At 49.0% G+C, this 22,667-nt stretch overlaps 1 protein-coding gene across 4 annotated transcripts in view; it reads right to left on the bottom strand.

The window, feature by feature from the left end:
* Positions 1-22,667, bottom strand: part of KANSL1 (KAT8 regulatory NSL complex subunit 1) — a 73,454-nt gene that overhangs the window by 6,226 nt on the left and 44,561 nt on the right. For all 4 annotated transcript variants that reach the window (XM_062508143.1, XM_062508142.1, XM_062508140.1 and 1 more), the window contains exons 3-7: positions 13,555-13,696; positions 10,578-10,679; positions 7,104-7,219; positions 5,588-5,777; positions 1,961-2,126 (exon numbers count right to left, since the gene is read on the bottom strand). In XM_062508143.1, coding sequence (XP_062364127.1) covers positions 1,961-2,126; positions 5,588-5,777; positions 7,104-7,219; positions 10,578-10,679; positions 13,555-13,696 — 716 coding nt within the window. The remainder of the gene's footprint in view (positions 1-1,960; positions 2,127-5,587; positions 5,778-7,103; positions 7,220-10,577; positions 10,680-13,554; positions 13,697-22,667) is intronic.

The raw sequence follows: 22,667 nt of genomic DNA on the forward strand, positions 1-22,667 counted from the left end.
TGTGGAGGGAGGGGACAGGCTGAGGGGAGAACTCAGCAGAAAGTGAGTTCTCTGCTGGTTTGGCACTGCCCTGCTGGCAGCACAATCCGTGCAGCAAGTGCCACAATCCCTCCTCCCCTGCTCCTCGGGAAGCAGTGCAGGGCTCCCAGGGACCAGCAGATGGCAACCACAGTGAGCCCAGTGCTCATCCTGTCCTCCCTCCAAGGCTATTACATCATCCAAAAATTCCCAGCGAGAAATCAAACCAACCAGAAAAAAAAAACAAAAAAAAAAAAACAAAAAAAAAAAAAAAAAAAAAACAAACACAACCCAAAAAAACAAAAAAAAAAAAACCAAGCAAAAAACCCCACAGCACCCTGAAAGGAAGGGGACAAAAGGGGACAAAGCTCTGGCACAGCAGAAGCACAGGAGTTAAAGGTCCTGCTTGCCAGGGGAATAAGTGACTAAATGATCTTTTCCTCCTGCAGTGCCTGGCGGTTTTGCCCTTGGCAAACTGCTCCAGAGATCCTGGCTGGCACTGGAGACACGGCTCAAAGTGAAAGTCAGCACATGCTCACAGCTCCAGTCTGGCTCCAGGAATCCTCAGTGAGCCCCTGCACATCCACCCAGCCCCAGCAGCAGCAATTTCCTCACCTGAACACGTTACCTGGCTTTTCCTTGGGATAGGAATGGCCCCCATCCCAAAAATCAACCCTAGCAAACTGCACTAAGCATTAGTGAACAAATAAAGTTCACCAGTAGGGGAAAATGGGTATTTCTGCACAGGTGTTTCAAGCTTTACACCAATTAGTTTTAAATCCAAAGTTTTTTATCTCATGCAGCCAGAACAGATCTTCTACCCTGTGAGCTTGCTGCAGGGAACCTGGAAAATGGGAAGAATATGGGATAATTTGCCTGGTGCCTCTGCTGCAACAGCACCCAACAGGCTGTCTCCCCACTTCCCAGGATATTTGATTTAGCACTATAGAGGATCACAAGTGCTGTGAAATCAGAAAATGAATTCCTGCTTTAGGAGTTCAGTAAGTTCCTTGAGCACTCCTGATCAGAGCTGTGTCTTTGGGAAGGGAGGGATCTAAAAATAGCACCAATTTACTATTTTAGTCTGGTTTAAATATAGTGCTAATGAAAGAGGCCACAATAATTGCTCCCAGACAATCCCTGCACTTCCCACTGTCACATGAAGTTTGTGAAAAGCTGAATTTACACCCAAGCAACACTCACTTTCCTCCCAGCATGAGAATCCCAGAATGGCCTGGCCAGGGACACCTTCCACTACCTCAGCTTGCTCCAAACTCTGTCCAGCCTGGCCTTGGACACTTCCGAGGATGGGGCAGCCACAGTTTTACACCTCAAGCAGCCACAAACTCCCCCAAGGGAAGGAACCACTGTGATCCATGCACTGCTCAACTCTCCTGAGAAAAGCACCAGCTCAAGGAGGTTCTGGGAACTACTCTTCCCTTGGGAAAAAGTCCCTACACATGAAATCTGTGAATAGCCCAGGGTCAGGGTTGGTTAATTATTCCTCTTAATGATGATTAACCCTGAAGCTGTAACACAGGAAACGGAGTGTCCTAACGGGAACATCCCTTCTTGCTGTGCCTACTGAACCACGGAAGATCATTTTCAATTCCTCGTGAGGTCAAAAGGATTTCCCGTGACAAACCAATCCACAAATCATTTTGTACAGACAGACAAACTCATGGGAGCAAGTATTTCTCAAGTGGTTTAGAGCCCCAAAGACCCCAGAGCCAGGTCCCAGGAAGGAGTCCCAGGCCGCGCTTGGCTTCCCCACCACGAGTGAGGCTGCAGGGTGAGATTCCCAAAACGCAGCAGAGCCCAGGTGTGCCCCTTCCCCAGAGCGTCCTGCCCAGGCAGCGCTCTGCCCGCACAAGCCCCGCAGACGGAGATGGACGGGGTGGCTGCAGCCCCGTAGCCCCAGGGCAGCAGGGCCCGCGCTCACCGTCTGGGAAGGACAGGACAGGGTGGATGCAGGAGTCCAGCTGGGACAGGCGCTCCAGCACCGGGGCATCGTACGGCATGTCCAGCGAGGAGGAGCTGCGGGTGCCACACAGGGCACACGAGGGGTTCACGTCACAGCTGCAGCGTGCCAGGCTGGCACGGTGGGCCTGCGTGGGGACACGGGACAGGGGGGACACGGGGAACAGAGGGGACACGGGACAGGGGGGACAGAGGGGACATGGGACAGGGGGGACACGGGGAACAGAGGGGACATGGGGGACAGGGGACATGGGGAACAGAGGGGACAAGGGACACAGGGGACATGGGGAACAGAGGGGACACGGGGACACAGGGGACATGGGGAACAGAGGGGACACGGGGAACAAAGGGGACAAGGGACACAGGGGACATGGGGAACAGAGGGGACAGGGGACACGGGGAACAGAGGGGACACGGGACAGGGGGGACAGGGGGAACAGAGGGGACACGGGACAGAGGGGACACGGGGAACAGAGGGGACATGGGGGACAGGGGACATGGGGAACAGAGGGGACAAGGGACACAGGGGACATGGGGAACAGAGGGGACACGGGGACACAGGGGACATGGGGAACAGAGGGGACACGGGGAACAGAGGGGACAAGGGACACAGGGGACATGGGGAACAGAGGGGACAGGGGACACGGGGAACAGAGGGGACACGGGACAGGGGGGACAGGGGGAACAGAGGGGACAAGGGACACAGGGAACAGAGGGGACAGGGGACACGGGAAACAGAGGGGACATGGGACACAGGGGACATGGGGAACAGAGGGGACAAGGGGACACAGGGACATGGGAACAGGGGACACAGGGACATGGGGACAGGGGGAACAGGAAGGACAACAGGACGGGGGAACATGGGGACAGGGGGATGGGGGGACAGGGGGACATGGGGACAGGAGGACAGGGGGACACAGGGACAAAGGGACACATGGACATGGGGACAGAGGGACAGGGGGACACAGGGACACATCACAGCCAGCCCAAGGAACAAAGGTAAGCAGATTTCTGCCATTATGGTTCTGCATGCACAAATAAAGATCCTTATTTCCTCCAATTCTCATTGTTTTCCCTCCAGTTTATGGCAGTTTATGGCCTGCACAGGGACACGTCACAGCTGGCCCAGGGACCCTGCACACAGCTGGGAGAGCTCACAGAAAACACCCCAAAAGCAGTTTTACTTTTTAAATATTCCTTATATATATATGTATGAATACATACTGTATATGTATATAAAATATATAAAATAAAATTTGTATATTATATAATACAGATACATTTGATTATAAATAATAAATTCATCTTATTCCTATCATTTATTATATTGAATAGCTGCCATGTGACGTTTATATTGTTACAAAATAATACTTATGCATAATATATACGTATAATATATTCAATATATATATCTATAATATATATATGCACATATACACACCCCCCTGTTTTTTTCTATCTTGTACAGAACCTGTTAATTTAGTCTGGCCTCACGAGAGGATGCTTTCACTTTGCATAAACACAACTGAAAACTACAACTTACCAGCACAGACAGTTTAACAGCTGCTAAATTTGACTAAAAATGTTTAATTTTATCAAGGTTGAAACCTCATTTATAAAAACCATGAGGCAGCACAATTCTGCTGTCAGAGAAGGGGGAAAGAAGCTCTTTTTAGCTCCAGTGGGTCAGAGCCATCATTATATGCCAGGAGCTGACACTTGCAGGGACATCTACAGAGTGACAAAGGTGCTTCTCAACCTTGCTCCTTAATCCAGGCCAGAGTCTCAATTCAGAGATTTATAGACTTGATACAGACTTCATTTGTGTGAAACCACTGCAAGCAGACACACAACTGGATATAAATCCCATGCAGAGAAAACAAGCCCTGATTCCCCCACCAAAATGGAAGAACGCATTAACCTGGATCCTGCAGAAGCCTGCTCTGAGTCAGAATTATTCAAATAATTTCCAAGAATGACTTGAAGAAGAAGGGGACAGAATATCCACAGCAAATAACACTACATGGGAAGGGTTGCTTGAAGGAAAGAGCTGGAAACCCACTCCTGATTACAAGTTAAGAGAAATTATCAGAAATAAATAAAACAGAATTCACTGAGGGCAAATGCAAGAAACAAATGTGGTGCCCAAGAGAAGAGGAGGAAGCATTAACTGCTGCCTCTGGAAGTTCTGCCCAGAGGATGTGGAGGTTGTGATGGATCCAAAAACGAGCATGAATCAGCAGTGCTGTACCACTGCTGGGAATTAATTCATTAATAAAAAATAATAAAGATTAAGCCCACAGGGCTTTCTAACCAGGATAGCTGTGCAAGCAGAGAGGCAATCCTGCCACTCTGCCAACGTGGGAGCTGGAGGACTGCCCCCAGCTTTGGGCACAAATTCCCATGAACGTGTGCACCAAATGGTGAGGAAAACAATGAAAACATCACAAGATCAAAAGCTCCACAATGCACGTGTGAAGTTCAAGCCACAGCCACTCTGTGCTGGGCAGGAGAGTGGAGGACACTGGACATGGAATTTCTGGAGGTATTTCTGGAGCAACTTGGCCATGATTCTGGCTGTCTCTGGAACAACTGGAGGAGCACTCAGAAATCCCCTGGAACTGCTCTTCTGAGCCATCTCTGATTACCAAATGTATTTGATGACAACAACAAAGATCTAACAGAATTTACAGCCAATTCTTCAAGCACTGTGTGCACAAGGCAGCATCTACCACAAGAAAGTTCACCAACGTCCAAATCACTGAAGATCCTGCAAGGAATCACTGCAGAGCTCTCCCAGAAATACCCCAGATAAAACTGCAGATAAGTGATCAGTTAAAGCTGACTCAGCTGAGCAAGAATCTATTTGGCTAAAAAAATGCTGCTTTTGGAGCTTCTCTTTAAAACATCCACAGAGTGAAAATCACCAACCCTTGTGGAAAACTTGAAACACTTTGTCTCAAAGGTAAGTGGATTTTTGCCATTATGGTTCTGCATGCACAAATAAAGGTCCTCATTTCCTCCAGTTCTCACTATTTTCCCTCCAACTGACAGTTTATGGTATTCCTAAGAGAAAATGTAAAGAATTAAACACGGCCCTTCCTCACACAGGCAATAAACTGTACTTCCACTGAATGAATTCTGCACAAAGGAGTATAAAAACTAATAATAAAGAAAACAAAACAGGAAGGGACAGGCATTCATCCCACGTATGCCTGGGCAAGCAGCTGTGGTTTTCCCTTGAGCAGCAGCAGCAGAGAGCTCCTGGGGCTTTGCTAATTCCTGTGTCAGAGTTAAGGTTTCCTGATACTTCTCAGGGCTTCTTTCTCCTGCTCAGACCGTGCCACACTGACCTAACTTGAGTTCACCTCAGGCAGACTGGCTTAAGAAAACTCACGAGTTCAGCATCCTCCCTCCCCAGTGCCAGCTCAGAAAAATCTTCCAACCCATTACAACCTCCTCCTTCATTTCTCCTTTGTTTTTCCAACATCCTTTAAAGCCCCGCTGTCCTGCTCTTCCTTCCCATTGTTTTTTTTTTTTTTTAACCCATCTTTACAAGAAAAGTAAGAGCAGAAAACAGCCAACTGACCTTTTTGGAGAGGGGCATGATGGTGCTGGGTCGGACGAGGCGCCGCTTCTTGCAGCTGAGGACGGGGCGGGTGCGCGCGGCCACGCACGTCCCGTCCGCGGCCACCGGCGCCAGGCGCTGCTTCTTGTGCAGGAGCTCCTCGGCCTCCTGGCCATCTCCCTGAGCGTGTTCTGCCAGGCCAGGCTGCAGACTGCCCAGCACAAAAAAACCAGTTATTCGTGCAGCACTAGGAGCAGGTTTGTGCTTTGCACCTGAGCAAACGCTCCAAGCTGAGTTTAGAGCTCTGCAGTTCATGGCACAACAGGTGCTATTAAACCAGCTCCATTTTCTGCTTTTACTTCTGCCACCTTCCACTCTCCCACGACTGAACCTTTGATGAAATACCTTGGGAAGCTCTGAGCAGAAAAACAGCACTGAAAGCCACAGAGTAAAAGCCACTCTAGACCTGAACAGCTTTAACCCCAGAATTCAGCTTCCTCCAGAACGAGAGTTTGGGGAATCTTAAGACAAGAGGTTTTCGTGAGTCTAAATGCCAGAGAACATATAATTTTAACCCTGACGTAAACTTGGCTCTGATGAATATCTGAGATCTCTGCCCGTGCCAGCTCTCAGCAGTGACCCCAGAAAGGTGCAGTGCTAACATCAACCTGAGGCACAAAGGATGCAGCAGCCCTGGCACCAATACCCCGTGCCCCGAGCAGATCCCAGCACAGCAGTGCCTCATCTACGGAACCTTCTCATGTCCGTTCTGCAAGTGTTCCGTTTCTAAAAATGCAAAACATTAAAGCCCTGTGGTCTAAGGCTGTGCAGTTCAAAGGCTACAGGGATACAAAGAGCTCTGTTACAGCCTGCAGTGCTCCAGCTGCAGCCATGAGCTCCTTGATCTGCTTGCACTACCTCCATTCCTCCTTCCCTCCCTCCTTCCCTTTTCCCCTCTCTTTTTCCATGCCTCCTCAAGACACTGAGCAAGTGCAAGGCTTTTCAAGGGTTTTCAAGTGGTTCAACCCTGTAGCATTGGGGAATGTCTTTCACTTGTTTTCATTTACCCACTTCAAGACTTTCTTAACAAAAGCAGCCTGGAGAAATAAAGAATTTAGGAAGTTTTACTCCCTAGATCAATGTGATTCCTCCGTAACTCCAATAAAGTGGGTCAGTGGCTACAGATAATTCTGTGAGCAGGGCATTAGTACCTTTGAATCACACAATTTGCAGATGTATTAAAACTACTCATAAAGAAACAAGTTTTGCCCATGCTCAGTGCACAGCTGCCTGCAGGGCTTGTTCATGTAAACACAGCTCAGTTTAATTCCATTTTCAGCAAAACAATGCAGCAGAAAACCTCAAGCAAGCAATCTCCTCCAAAATGTTTCCAGCCATAATCTACTACTGTACTTTTTGAAAAAAGACACCACCTATACCATTACCAACCCACTGACAGCCCAGTTACAGCCTGGTTTCCAATGGGAAATTGCCAAGATCATAAAAGCAAACTCTTGCAGAACATCCAAGGGCTTACGTGTTAATAACTCCATTGACAGGTCTTGGTGCTCCACAGGGCTTGGTGGGATGGGATTCAGGAGTATTTGCAGCAGAAACACCCAAGTTTTCTACAGGCTGGGATCCAGACACATTCTAAGGAATGGTGAGAAAAATATAAATTAATAAAAGCTAATATAGCCACAATGTTTATTCCTGGGTTCCAGTAGAGGATTCTGCACTGTAGTCATGGATTTCCACACAGGACTTCAAACCAGGGTTCAGAAGTCACTGCATGAACAGACCAGGGACATCAGGAGTTCTCAGAGGATGGATACACAGCAGCTCTTTCATTCCGAGATCCAAAGGACTTTAATTCCCCTCAGGCAACCAGGAGCATGAAAGGCTGAGGGCTTTAAGGAGATTTTAGCATTTTGTCTCTGTGGTGCAAACAAGTTCCTCACCACCTGTAAACCTCTGCAGCCTCTCCTGCAGTTTGCTTTTTGTTCTGAGCCTTGTGGTTGAAAGCTCCTGCCTAAGTACTTTGGGGGAAAACAGGGAGGGAGGGAGAGGGGAACTGACTCGCAAAACTGAATTTGCATTTTAACTCACTACCTGTGCAAACGCAGTCCAAACAGCATTTTAGGGAGTGTTCTAAATGAGCGTGAACCCAGGCTGTGGGGTTTGGATGGAAGCAGGGCGACTGGATAAATACAAAACTGGAAACACCTTTTTGGGAGAGCAAAGTGAGTAAAAATTGAGTCAAAAACACTGTGCTCCCCAATCCCTTCTGTCTGAGGTCTGAAACACAAACCCCTGGCTCTGCAGAGAGGAGCAGCATTGTCACCAAGCCTCCAAGGGCACACTGGCTTTGTACCTCCCACCAGTGACATTCCTGCTCCCCACCCTGGTACAGCCCACCAGTGTGTCTATGACTCTGGCATTCATCACCTTCAGCCCCATTTTTGTGTCAGACATGCTCTTCCCTGGGGTTGAACTTTATTTCTTCCTTCATGCAGCACTTCCTACACTCCCTGCCCCGTCTCTCGCTGGGGTTCCCCCTTTGAGCACACACAGTGGTGATGTGGTTCAAGTACCAAGAAAAAAGGCAAAAGCAGAGCTCTGACAGCACACAGATGGTCAGCCAAGCGCCCTGCTTGGCCCTGACTTCATCTCAAACCCATCTGGATTGTGGTGATTAAATCCTCCCTGCAAACACCCCCAACTCAATAAACAACAAAACCAGGCCATGGCAGTGCTGGATTAACAGTTTCCAGAAGAGCAGAGACCTGAGTCACCCAGGGAAGGGCAATTTCTAACAACTCAGACAACTTCTGCCTGGGCCTGTTTGAGGAACTTTGCAGGGATTTTTACACTTCTGCTAAAAGAGACATTTCTCCTACGGGAGAGCAAAGACAGGATGAGACCAACTCTGCCACCCAGAGAGACAGAGGAGCAAGATCAGATCACACCTGAGGCATCAGGTAAACCCAGAAGCCCAGCCAGGTGAAGTCATGCAGGAGCTGAACACTTTCCCTCTGCTTTCCAGAGGCTTGGCAAGGCTGAGCCTCCACGTGACACCCCCAGAGGCACCCCTGGTGCAGCAGGGCAGCTGCTCATGACTCATGAGCTCTTTTGAAATCGTTTATTTTCTTCTCCAGAAAGGGTCTGAAAGGAGGAACTTCTTCTCCAAGAGCTTGCTCTGTCTTGGTGGTTCAAGATAGGAACACAGGGACTCGGTGCTTCCTATGGAGGAGCTGGAAAGCATCAATCCAACGTGTGCTTGTTTATCAGGAGCAGCCCAGGCTCCCTTTATCACCCTGAGATGGGTGTACCCAGCACACGAGCAGCCAACACCTCCTGCACTCTCACACCACTCCTGGTGCACCTCCCAAGGCCCTGCTGTCCTCCAGGGCTCTCCTGTCCAGGCTGGAATCCAGAGCAGCATCCACGGCACCAGGATCACACCCCTGGCTCCCCACTGAGCTCTTCTATGTGTTTTGGGTCTGGAAGTCCAGGTCCTGAGGATCCCTGGGACTCTTGGGGGGTGTCAGAGATTCAATTGTAGCACATCTGCCATGTGTGCAGAGAGGCAGGCTTGAGCCAACACCAGGAATATCCTCTGTACTCCCAAAAAACCCTAACAAAATCAGGCAGGTTCACACCTTCACCTACTACTAGATGTAGCCCCTAATTAAATATTTCAAGTCCAGCCCCTCACTAGACAAACAATCCAAGGAACCAAAATCAACAACCAAGTTATGTCTTCAGGGCTTCACGTCATTTCCATCTTCAGGCAAAAATATTTATTCACCTACTGAGCTTCCATTTCCCAGAAGATATTCCCAGGCCTTATTTGCAAAGCCCTTCCCTCCACTGGTGATAGGATTAGCTCCTCCTGGGGATTATCAGCCCCATCCCACGTACGAAGCCGATGCCCAAGGACACGGATCCAGCCAAGGAAGGCACTCACGACAGGAGGAGATCCAAGGGAGCTGGGGATGAGACAGGATGGACTCCTCCCTCTGCTCCACGCTGCAGATGTGTCTCTTACTCTGCCAGTTTGGGGGAAAGGCCTGCAGAGTGCCAAAGTGATAAGCACCTCTCCAGGAAAGGCCCAGAGATCCCTTTCCAGAAAGTGCCACAGCACCACAGGAATGTCTCTGGGTAATCTCTGGCTCGGAGCAGATCAAGGCTCTGACTCAACAACCCGCCCTAATGAGCAGCCCTAATTAAGCACAAACCAGGGTGACAAGGGTTCCAGGGGTGACACTTGCAACACTGCCACAGAGAAGTTGGGAGTGTGCAGGGATGTGTGAGTCCCCGTGCAAGGGGAATAAACACCCAGGAAAGCACACAGGGCAGCACAAGAAAGCTCCAATTGGAGCCTGCAGAAGTTTCAGGGACCACCTCCTACTCCACCACAACTTCCAAACTCTCCATTTTCATACATCGATGCATCCCCCAGGATCCAAAGCAATCACAGGCAGGCTGAACAGTATGATCAAGCCTTTAGTCTGTGCCCTACATTTCTGCATTAAATAATAAATACCTGGCACTCTGCATAGTTTCCAGTGCATCTCACTGCAATCATTAGTGCCTTTTCCAAGGGGGAATGTTCAGGCAGATATTAAATAGCCACATCTTTAGCAGCCTTTGCTAATCATGCTGCTCTCAGTTTGAGGTACTTTTTTGCTGGAGGGAAAGGATTAGTTAGGATTTTAAAGCTTCACAAAATGCTAATGCATATTACAAAGGAGCCCCCAGGAACTCTGTTCTAAAAGGTGTTTAAATCCTATTGTTTATTAACCCCAAAATAATGCAGGAGGGGGTGAGCTACGGACCAAGGCCAGTGATTCCCACCTGGAGTCACAGGGAGGAGCTGCTCCACGAGGCCAGTGCCATGGTTAGAGCATGCCTGTGCCCCACAGCTTCAGGGATGAATGAGCCTTTCCTCCCCAGAAGTGGGGCAGGTGAAGCACCCAGAGCAGCCAGTCCCACTGCTGGCACTTACCAGCCGCTCGGCCCCAGGCTCCAGCTTCACCTCAGCTCTAAGGGCACGGGAATCATCCACTGCAGGGTCAGGGGGCGAAGCCTCACCAAGAACTACCAGCCCCTGGAAGAGAGGGAACAGCAATTAACAGCAGATCCTTTGGTCACCCCAGGGAAACCGCAACCCCCTGTCCCCCCAAACCCCGACGCTGCGCAGCAGGATTCCAGATGTGCTGCCAAACCCAATCCCCTGCTGCTGCCTCCTTTTCCTGACATCTCAGCTCAGCTAGGAGAGGGAAGGACTGAGCTGAGCCAGCCCACAGGCCTCTGAACCACCCCTGCCATCCTCCCCAGGAGCAGCTCCAGGGACACAAGTGCCAGAGGGAGCTTCCTGCTGGACTGCTCTCATCACACACCGGGGAACTTGCCACCACAGCCAAGCAAACAACTCGGAGCAGGTGACAAAAATCTACAAACCTGTTACTCTGAACTGACCTTCCCCCCGCCCCCCCAAGAAGTAGTACTTACAAAAATTCAGTAAGGAAAGAAAGATACTGCTATAAACTCAGTGGGACAAAGCACAGTGCCTGAGCACTGTTTTATCAGGTTTAACATACGCTGCCCTGTTTCTGTTTAACTGAAGCTTAATCTAAAGGCAGGACTGCTTTGCTCTCAGAACAACACAAAGTGAAATAAAATCACTGCAATGGTGCATATCCTGAGTTATATTATAACAAAGCAGGGCAAAATGTGCAAGGGATTAGGGAGCTGGTGAAACCCACAGGCCACGAACACAGCCCAGGACAAAGACAAGTCCCAATGAGCTGCATTTGGTCAAACAAGGACGTGTGAAAGGGCTGCTCAGATCACCCACAGACAGATCAGCCACCTGAAAACAATTCTGGAGGTTGCACAGTGTGTCACAGCACAGTGAGCCTGCAGGTGAACCTGGGCACGTTATCTGGAGAGAGGACAGAGCTACAAGGCTTCCCTCAACAGCCTGCTCTTTTGAAGTGCCTGCAAACTGGGTATTCTACTACCAGCTCTGAGCACACACTCCCTGATTTGGTGTTTTCCTCCACATCTCACCAGGCTCCCACTGAGCAGATCTGAACGTGCTGAGAGCACAATTCCTGCTGAGACACCCAGGCAGAGTTTACCCTCAAAACTCGGTGTTATTTTTGACTGCCTCATCCTTCCCTTGCTTTGATCTGACACAGCAATGTGTCTTTCTTGAAGGGTATACTAAGATGTAAACTCCAACATATAAGGGTAATTAACCTAAAAAAGAATCAAATCAAATTTCTTTGAACTTTAGAACTTGTAGAACTCTGAGTTCCTGAAGCAGCTACATTTTCACCTCCTAATGGCCAAAGAAGCTGGAGTTAGGTTACACTGATAGAAAAAACAAGGTGTTTCCAAATTCTTTAACTGTTTTCATTGTACAATTTGAAGCCAAATCTATTCCAACAAGCTCCTGTGTTACTGAAACATGGGTTGTTTTTCTAGTCTCCTATTCTTGTTCCAAGCCTTTTTAAAACACTCTCTGGTTTTTCATTGGTGCAAACTGAATCTGTTTTACAACCATCCAAGAGCTCAATGACACCAAGGTAACGACAGCTGGGTGCAAGAACAATCTCCAGAAAGCACTATCAGAGATGGGGTATGTGATACTCGTGGTTCTGTTTTTTTTCCTTCTGCAGGCAGAACAGCCACTACCCAGAACACTCAAGCTCTGAATGCCCCTGCACCTTAATTCATGTATTGGTTATCACAGCTGAGTTTTGGTTTGAACAAATCAAAGAGAATGATCCTGTTGGTCAGAACCTCCTTTCAGACCTTGAGGCTGCAGCCTTAGATAAAAACACAGGGGATGCCTGTAACCATTATCAGGCCATTTCATGAGCCTGTCAAGTTGTCATCACCTTGTGAAAGCCCTGAACTTTCACATCATTACATGAGTTTTCTCTTTCTTCCATTACTTAACTTTTAGCCTATAAATGTGCAGCTATTTTGTATTTTGTACTAAAAACTATGCTGCACTGTCAGCTTTAAGAAGATGATTCCTTCTGAAGAATCATTCATTTGCCCACTTTCCAGAAGCCTTTTGCCCTGCTCTCAGTAATGGATTCTGCTCACAAGCCCTGCTCTTCCACCTACTCATTTAGAGCTCTCACTCACCCAATTAAGCCTGTTTTTCTACACAGCTGCATCGAAGTCCAGTGTCCCTGCCCTGCTTCCTACCCCCTGGAAGCCTCTCCCCACCACCCCCAGAGCAGCACATATCTTGGGAAAGGCGTTTTCCAGACTGAATTCCTGAGGATCTCTCAGTTGATGCAACACCAGGAGCCTTCTTGCCACAAACTCCAGACATTCCTTCCTCCAAGGCCTGACATTTAGATGTGCATGCCTGAACAAGTCTCCATAACAATCTCTTCCTCATCCTTTCTCTGCTTTCCCCCATTCTCTCACCATGTGAGAGCAACGCTAAAAAAAAATTCCTTCCACAGAGAAAGGTCAGCACCAAGAAATGATCTTTTTTAATGGAACAGACTCAATTTTAAGCCTATTCAGATAGCATCTGAACTAACTTCCTCCACAGGCCACTCCCTTTTCCACTAAGTCTCAGTTTTTCTTATCCCCATCATCCAGCTACTCCCAAAGAGAAAGGGAAAGTCTTTAAAATATACCAAAGAAAAAGAGAACGGCTTGAGTGATGGGAACAGCATCACACATGCAAGAGCACCAGCTCTGCTCAGCAGCACAGACTGACTCTAAAGCAAGGTATTGCTCCCCTCACGTTCTCATACTGAAGCAGGGACAGGAATGGCACTCAGCCCATGCCAAATCGCATCACCATTAGTCACAGCTTTGCGATCCCCTTTGGGAGAGAGGCGAGGGGTTAAAAGCATCACCTCCCCATGGGCACTCCCGGGGGTCAGAGGGAGCCATGAGGAGGCAAGCGGCAGCACAGGCGCCCAGAGGCAGCCGCTCCTCACCTTGGTGGCTCTGATCTGCTTGTAGATGTCGGTCTGCTGGCGGATGCGGTACTCCAGGTCCGACACGTGCGCCTGGAGCCAGTTCCAGCGGCTGACGATGGCAGCGCGGTCTGCTGCCCACCTCCACTCTGCCCTCCGCCTCCTGCAACGACACGCAGCGTTATTCGGAGAGCCGTTATTCGGAGAGCCGTTCCCATCACACGGGCCACACAAAGCCCAGCAGCACCGACGCGCGCAGCAGCGGCTCCGTCCCCGAGACAGAGCAGGACCGAGGCCACCGCGCCACTGCTGATCATCAGCAAGGAATTACAGACGTGCTGCGAGGGCCACGTCTCTGCAGAGCAACATTCCAACATCTTCGGGTAGCCAGCGACTGAAGTCTTCAAAAAAAGTCTCTGGCATCAGTCCCCAAATCCACCTGAAGGGCAGCTCACACCACGTGGCCACAATTAAACCTCAGTGGCAAGTTTCACAGCCACCGCTGCTGGGGTTTAGAAGTTGGAGAGGACCAACCTTGCACAAGCTGCTCCCCAGCAAAGATGTGCTGCAAAGGACAGAGCAGGCAACAGCAAAGCAAGCCTGATTTCTGGCATCTGACAGATGGACCACGCAAATAAAGAAGCCAGGAAATAACATCAAAACACCCTCAATCCCTACTGCTGTACTCCAGGGCAGAAAGGAACACAAAAATGGGAAGGAATGGATAAATCCATGGCTTCACTCTCCACGTTAAAAGCCAAAATATCAGAAAACATACCCTAAGCATCCTGATTCCTGTGCATAAATATTAAGGCTGCCCAGAAAGGAAGAAAACCCTGACAGGGTGTGGAAACAAAGCATCAGCAGAAAGTGCTGACAAATCCAGTGTTGCTGCACAAAGCCTTTGCCACATCTGGATGCTTAGCAATTAAGAAATTAATCACAAAATAATTCCCTTTTCCCATCTCCCCCTCCTTCTGTGTAGCAATTTTGAAACAGCCAGAGCACGTGGGGCAGGGGAGCCACAGCAATGTCCAGATGTTTCCTCCAAAATCAAACTGGAAACTCTTCTGCTGAGATTAACCCGTTTCAGAGCTGAAACCAGCCACGACAGCACAAGCAGCACATGGTAAATGAGGTTTTGGACTGAGGCAGTCCCAGCTGCAGAGATGGAATGGAACAGAAATCATCAAGTTCTTCAAAAAATCTGCACCTACTGGGCCTCTGCCCTGATTCAGGCGTAACTGCTACCAAATGCACTTGCCTAAAAATGAAATGAATACAAAAAAGTCCCGGGGTTATTACAAGTTTCAAATCAAATAATAGAAATACCCTGAAAAGGAGGAGTTGGTTGCTTCAAAGTGCAAGTGCAAGCCATGCCTTAAGAACAAGACATGTTATCCATATTCCTGCTGCACCTCTGGCCCAGGGATGTCCCTGCAGAGCCAGGGAGATGAGGCCACATTCCCACAGCACAGACAATGGCATCTGCTGCCTTCTGCCCTCCCAGCCTTCTCTGAAAAACCTTCAGCAGTTCAAGTCCTTCCCTCTGGAATATGTCCCGTGTAAAGACAGATTTCAGCAGTTTGCTCTTTGGGGACCCACAGAGCCCTGGGAATTGTTTTTAGAATTAAATGCTGCTGAGAGTACATCCAAAGTGCCAATTCCCTACTTTGCCTCTCCCAGCACTAGAAAGCAGCTCTCCCTGCTGGAACTGCCTGTGCTGTTAAATACAGGCCATTCTTTCACTCAGATTACACAGAAAGTGAGATTAAGTATGAAAATAATAGTTTAAAATCCATTTAGTTTCTTAAGTGACATGGCAGCACAAGCAGCAGCAGACCTGCTCCTCACCTTAAAATCAGGACACATCCTACCCCAGAAAAACCCACTGGATTTGAACCAAAAATAACCCAAGAAAGCGAAACACAGTAATGTACACTTCATCCTCTGACACCCTGCGGCAGCAGTGGAGGAGGGGAAGAACAGAATGATGGCTCAGCCACACTTTCCAAAACAGCACCGAGCGTAGTGTGTCTCTATATTTAGAGCTGAGCCTTTCCCAGCTCGGTCCCACCCTTCCCTGCGAGGTGCTGGCAGCAGCAGCATGGCAGGGATGTTCCCCCATGGGGATCAGCTCTGGGATAAGGACCCACAGATATTCCTCAGCTTTAATGCCTCCATAAGCATTCTGTGAAAATGATTCTTTTCTCATCTAGCATTAGAAAGGAGCAACCATGCACAACTCAGTGTCATGTCGTGCAGTGACCACCGGGGATTCGAAACCTCCACCTGCCCTGGGGGAGAGGAAAACCCTCTCCTTCCTTTCTAAACCTGAAGAGAGCCAACAAGGAAGACGGAGAGGGACTTTTCACAAGGGCGTGGAGTGACAGGACAAGGGGGAATGGCTCCAAAGCGATAGATGGAAGGGTCAGAGCGGATATTGGGAAGAAATTCCTCCCTGTGAGGGTGGCTAGGCCTGGCACAGGGATCACTTAGCTCCAGCCCCTGCCATGGCAGGGACACCTTCCACTGTCCCAGGCTGCTCCAAGTCCTGTCCCACCTGGCCTGGGACACTGCCAGGGACCCAGGGCCAGCCACAGCTCCTCTGGGCACCCTGTGCCAGGACCACACCACCCTCCCAGGGAAGGATTTCTTCCCAAAATCCAATCTCAGTCTCAAGTCCCTCAGTCAGCCCATCCGCCCATCAGTCCGTGCTGCTTTCTGCTGAGTCCATGCAGCTGAATTCCAACCAGGCAGACAGAGACAGCCCCAACAAACGGAGGGAATTAGAGATTAGCAGACTTATTTTTCATTAGGAGACTGCCCTACTAAGGGCCCAGCTGCAAAGTGAGCAGAGCAGATCCACCAGCTGCTGCTAAACCATCCTGGTAATGACATGGAGCAAAATGGAGCTAGAACTGATTTCAGATTGGAAAGTTACAGGCTGAAGGGGATCTACATTATCAGAACCACTTCTAGGAATCAGCAGAATGAATGAGAAACAGCCACTGGGGTCTGGAGGGAGATTGTTTCTGCCACTCCAAGCACTTGAGCAAACCCAAACCATCTTGATGTTAAATGAGGAATAACAGGTCATGCTGGAGGAAACAGTCAGGGCCAGGAGAGAGAGAAACACAGCACAGTAACACTGAGGAACTCTGCAGGCAGTCAAGCAGGCTGGGAGCTGGAAGAGCCATGGCAGGGATTCACTGGAAGCAGAGAGAGTCTTTGGCAGAGATGCCAGGAGGAGGCACAGCCCAGGGCACCGGGCAGCTCCGGGGCCTCGGACACTCACAGATTAATGCACAACAGGAGGCAGTAAGCTCCAGCTTTCCAGGCACTTTCCATCTGGTTCCCCTCCTCCCTGCTGTACTGGCATATTCCCAGGGGCTTTGCAGTCCTTCCCAGGGACTGGAATGCAGTCACCTTCCAATGCAGTGTTTACTCTCCTCTTTCCTACACAGCTTTGGACAGAAGAAATCACGGTGGTTCAAAGCTCTGGAGTTTGAGACTTCCCCCCAGGGACACACAGCTCAGCCTCTGTCACCTTCCAGAGGCAAACTGGGAAGGTGTCAGCCCCTTCCACAGAGGAGCATCACTGTGGCATTAGGACAGAGCCCAGGAGGTACAGAAGAGGACCTTTTCTCAATAAGACAACCAATTCAGCTATTTTCCACTTTGCTCCTGTCCCCATATAGTCTTCCCACTCATTCTTCGGCTCACCAAGCTTTTCTCCTATTCTTATTATTCCCATTATTCTTATTATATTGGATCAGTGCAAAAACAGATCAGTGTGTGGAGCAAGAGTTAAAGCTCTGCCAAACCCACTCTCACGATGACTCTGAGGGAGGAAGAGAAAACCCCACAAGGCTGAGAACAATCTCATTAGCTGATCGTAACATTTCTGCCTGCAAAGAAGCCAAAGTGAACAATTTGTTCAGCTGAACAGCCGCCCCCACCCCTGGACAGAACCATCAGCTTTGAAGGGCTCTTCTATTCCCAGCATGTGCTCAATCTCCTTCTGAGCTCCCTCATTCATTCCCATTTTCACACAAACCTAGGACCTCCACGGGCTGGGAGTAAAGACTTATTTCCACTGAAAAGCCCCCACTGCTCAAGGAAAACTTGGGAGCACAAATCCTAAAGCACAAGCAGGGCTAAGCCAAGCTCTTGCCCCAAGACAGAAGTACCCAGTTTCTAACCAGTAAACGAAAAATCCCCATTTGATTTACCTGCTGTTTTTAGCTCAGAGCAACACTGCTGGCTGTGAGCCCCCAGCCCCTGCAGGAACTGTGCCACCAGTCCTCACCCCTGAGCCACGCTGGGGTTCTGCAGGAATGGAGTTAAGGTCCCACAGCAGAGCAGCTCCAGAGCACTACCCAAGGCTGCACAACATGGCCTTAGAGGGCTTTTCCAGCTGAAAGGATTCCAGGATTCTGTGAAACTCCACAGCCCCAGGTGCTACATGAGGCTGGAGACACAGCATCCCATCCCATCCCATCCCATCCCATCCCATCCCATCCCATCCCATCCCATCCCATCCCATCCCATCCCATCCCATCCCATCCCATCCCATCCCATCCCATCCCATCCCATCCCATCCCATCCCATCCCATCCCAGGTTTTGGGGTCAGGATCCTGCTGGAGCAGTGCAGGTGACTCACTGGGACACTGAGTCACTCCTGTGTGTGCTGGCCTTTCTCAGCCCATCCACAATCCCTGTGGGAGCACATGGGCCTCCAGAGGAACAGGCAGCAGCTCCCACCATAGCCTGGGAATGGCAGAACAGGGTCTCAGAAGTACTTTTGTGCTATTTCAAATCCAAGAGCCCCAGATCTTTACACCATGACATTTACGCACTGCCCCAAGCATTTATTCAGCTGACTGTCTGAAAAACAGCCATTCCCAGCCCCAGCTGCTCTTGAGCCCTCAGCAGCAACAATTGTTCTGTAACAATAGCCCAAAATTTAGATTTTATTCTTCCAGCTATACCAGTGCAAGTATTTTGGGCATTGTCTGAACCCTGCTTAGCACCCATGGCCAAAGGTGTGAGGAGACAAGGGGAAGGTGAGGGAGCAAGGTGCAGGACAGGAGGTGGGATCAGAAACTGCCTGTTACACCAGGAAAACCAACTCTCCAGGCACAGCAGAGCACTCAGCTGAAGAAGACCATGTTTTAAGAGAATTTCTTGGAGCCATTTTTCAGTATAGCTCTCCACACGCCCATGGGCACTGAGGCAGGCAGAACTTGAAGTGCCCATGAGCAGGCTCTGCCTGACCACCATCACTCCAGAAATTAAGGCAGTTTCTTAGTTCCTTGGAGCTAAATCCAGGAATGAGAAGGTGGCACTACACCAGGACCAAAGTTTACTCCAACTGCATTCAGCTCATTGTGAATTTTCCCCTGAAAGCTCTGGTTAAGATGCCATTATCAACATTACAAACTATGAACCAAGAATGCCCACAACACAACTGCTCAAGCTTACAACAATCATCTTCCAGAAGCATAGCCTTCTTTTTGCTGAGTAAGGCCCTTTATCAATATAATAATTTTGCTTACAGCAGCTTCCCAGTGGATTTGGGTTGCACAGGAGAATCATTTACCTTTCTTAAGACTCAGATTTTTCACCAGGAGTTAAAATTCTTCTATATGAAAGCACAAAGTGGCAGAAGCACAAAGCCAATGGAAATTGTGCTCTTCATTTTTTTCACCTCTTCACATTAAAGGTGGGCTCTCACTATGAGATTTATAACTTTCTTCTGGCAAACTCAAGAGCTGAGGGTCAGTGACTCCTGTTCACTAAGAGATCACAGTAAGTGATGACAGAGGTCTGACATCTTCACTAACACATCACGAGCACAACCAGCAACAACCACAACCATTGTTTTGAATATTGCAAACTCCATCCTAAAGCACAGCTTGCTGCCAAAGTAAAGCACCAGAAGAGCAAACCAGCCACTGCCCAGCTCCTGGTTTCCCTTCAGCACCCTGAGATCACCTCACACTTGGCAGTATGGGACAACAGGACTTTCTGCATTGCTGGAAAACAAGCTTCCCTGAAAGTAATGCAGTTAAAACATCAAAGAAGAGAAGGAAGGGGGTGTTCAGTGTTCTGAGTTCTTCCAACAGAACACAACAGAGAGGAGACAATTACGGCCCAGAGTAAAAAGTGTTTGAGAAGTTCTGACACTTGTTCCCCAGCAAAGCCCTTTGTGTGTGTGCAAAGAGAGGAGTCTGGTGTCCAAGTGGGGGAGCGCTCGCTGCAGCCCATTAGTGCCACAGTCCCCAGGGAACAAGAATAGAGACTATGCAAATCAGGATCCATTGTTAAAAGGGAAAATTTATTTCACATTCCTGAGCAGCAGTGTTCCTGGAGCATAACAATTGGAGAGGCCCTTCTGCTGAGTACGGCACATTTTTATGCTCCACAGTAAATCAATATTCCATAATATAGAAACTACATGAAATTATTGCCAGGGTAAGGATGGCAGCCCCGAGCTCTGGTGAGCAGCTCTAACACAACATCTTGTCAGAACAGGACGTATTTGGGACATGTTTCACTGTTCAGGAGAGCTACTGAAGGCAGAATTTATGGAATGATTCTCCAGGATGTTAAAACCTTCCAGCTCATACCATAAGGCAAATGGCACCAACAAAGGCGTTTCCTGACTGTGCTGCTCTCAACTTGATCTAAACAAGTGCCACTAGAGCTCTCAGTGTCCTGAAGCTTCCCCCCTTGGGCAGCACCAGCAAAACAACCTCACAATGAGATATCCAAGACAAAAGTGGAGTTCATCTCCAAGCAAAGAACTCTTCCTTGCAAGAGGGGTACTGACAATTCCTTCAGTATTTACCAAACTTCCCAACAACAGAGCTCACCACACACTGACACAGGATGCAGAAGCTTGTTTTCAACTCAGCCACTTCTGATCACTGTCACTCCAGGATGGAAGTGAGCAGGGCAACAAATAAAAGCTGCTTTCATTTTCCTCTTGGTCTATCTCACAGGAGATAGAGTCTTCCTCTTCGCCCCCACCCAGTAAACACACACAGAGGAGTGAACAGCACTGGGTACTCCTATCTTTCCAGGGATGAAAAAGCAGCTTCAGTCTCTTCACTTCTCATTATTCAGCCATTAAGACCTGAGGTCAAAGGTTGTTTTGTCATAGCTCATGGGGACCAGGGGGGCTTTTGTTTAACTCCACAGGTTCTGCAGCACAAGATCAAAATGAAACTTCAGGATAAGTGATTACACTAAAACAGGCTCAGCTCAAGGCCTGGGAAATTTCTGCACTGCTGGGATGACCTCACCCTCCTTATCTGCTCTTTCATGTCCTGGGAGGAAGAGGAGAGAGCTCTGCAAACACATCTCCAAATGCAGAATTCCGACTTTGTGTTCCTGAACACAGCTCTGAGATCACAAAATTACACCCTGCTCTGTACCTGGAACAAAAAAAGCTCTAAAACCTCCTCACAAAAGTCTCCTAAAATGTTTTTCAGTTTTCCTCACAGTTCATTAGAGCAAGGAGGATTTTAAGCTCACACAAAGGCATGAGTTGAGAAGTCCAGAGAGTTTTTGACTCCCCACCTCTGGAAAGGTTCAAGGCCCAGAGCTTGGAGCAACCTGGTCTAGTGGGAGGTGTCCCTGCCCATGGCAGGGGGGGTGAGATTGGATAAGCTTTAAAGTTCCTTTCAACTCAAACCATTCTATGATTCTAAAAAATACATTTGTTTGAACCATGTAATGACATCAGGACAAATCAGGTAGAAGCCAGGGGACATTTCTAGTAGAAGCAGAAGTTCTCAGCAGTACCAAACATGGCTGTAATGGGCTGGTCTCAGAGGGAGGGAGAATTAATACTGGATTTTAGTGGATGCTGAAGCAGCACACAGGCAAAACTGCATCAGTGGTATGAATTCAGCAAGCAGGAGCAGTCCCAAGGCTCCTGCCTGCCAGGGGAGCAGCAATCTGCTTCCCAGCCCAGGGAGAGCACTGGGAGCAAGCTCCACCAGTGAATCCCAGCTCAGGACCACTCACTCAGGGGCTTGCCCTGATTTCCAAGCCTTCAATCCCAGCAGCTTCAGAGCAGTAGGAAAAATGAAATTTCCTTTTCTTTTTTGGCTGGAAGCACAGGGAGGTCATCCCTGCTCAAAGCAACAGAAACACCATGTCTTTTAGGGGAAGAGAGCACCCGTGGATGCAGATATTCCCTGTGGTCCTGTGCTCGGCTCCTCTGCAGCCCCTCTTAGCACAAGTCCCTGCCCATGCCTCTCCCAACACAGCTCCCAGCAAAGACCACCTCTTTAATCTAAACCAGAGCGAGAATAAAGCTACACATCAATAATAAATCTGAAGGTCATTTACTCAGGGGAAGGGACAGCCCTGCTATTTCTGGCATCAATCCAAGGAAAGTTTCCTCTCTCAACCCAAAGAGCTCTTCCAGTTAACACAGAAAGAACACATTCCTGGCCTCCAGGCCCTTTATCTAAGAAATGGGATAAAATAATGCTGGCTGCAGGACTGCTGTACAGTACAGGATCGTGGAAAAAGTCCAGAGAGCAATGGGAAGGGAGAGGGAGAACAGGAGGCTGACATGAGTTACTCGATGCTTGGTTCTGCCTGGAGCCAGAGGAGGAAAGGACCACGGAGCATGGGGATGGCAGGGACAGGGAGATGGGCAGCTGCTGTCAGCCACTCACCTGGGCACAGGCAGCACCAGAGGCAGCACATCAGAAGGTATAAATTATTATAAATGATGGGCTGAGCAACTGTGTTCCAGAGCAAAGCTGCAGGAAGGCTTCATGGCACTGGATCGAATCTGAAACCGACTGAATCTGAAAACTGGGGATGCAGGGGGAGCTGCTGGCTTGGGGTAGGTAAACTGGGGGTGCAAGAGGAAGGAGCTTTGGACAGAGCTGTCCTGGGGGTGGCTGGAGACAGCCAAATCCAGCTGTATTTCCATGAGAAGAAAGGCACAATCTGCATTGTGAAACCTCTTTTATCAGCGATGCTCTGGCACACAAAGGACTGAAGAAACACTGGATTCAAACATCAAATGGGAGACACAAAAGAGCAGCTCTGCTTTCTTGGAAAGGGCTGAGCTCTTTCTCAGGTCTAAGAATCTTCCAGA

This window comes from Cinclus cinclus, chromosome 24 (genome assembly GCF_963662255.1).
Source record: "Cinclus cinclus chromosome 24, bCinCin1.1, whole genome shotgun sequence".
In the NCBI taxonomy this organism is placed as follows: domain Eukaryota; kingdom Metazoa; phylum Chordata; class Aves; order Passeriformes; family Cinclidae; genus Cinclus; species Cinclus cinclus.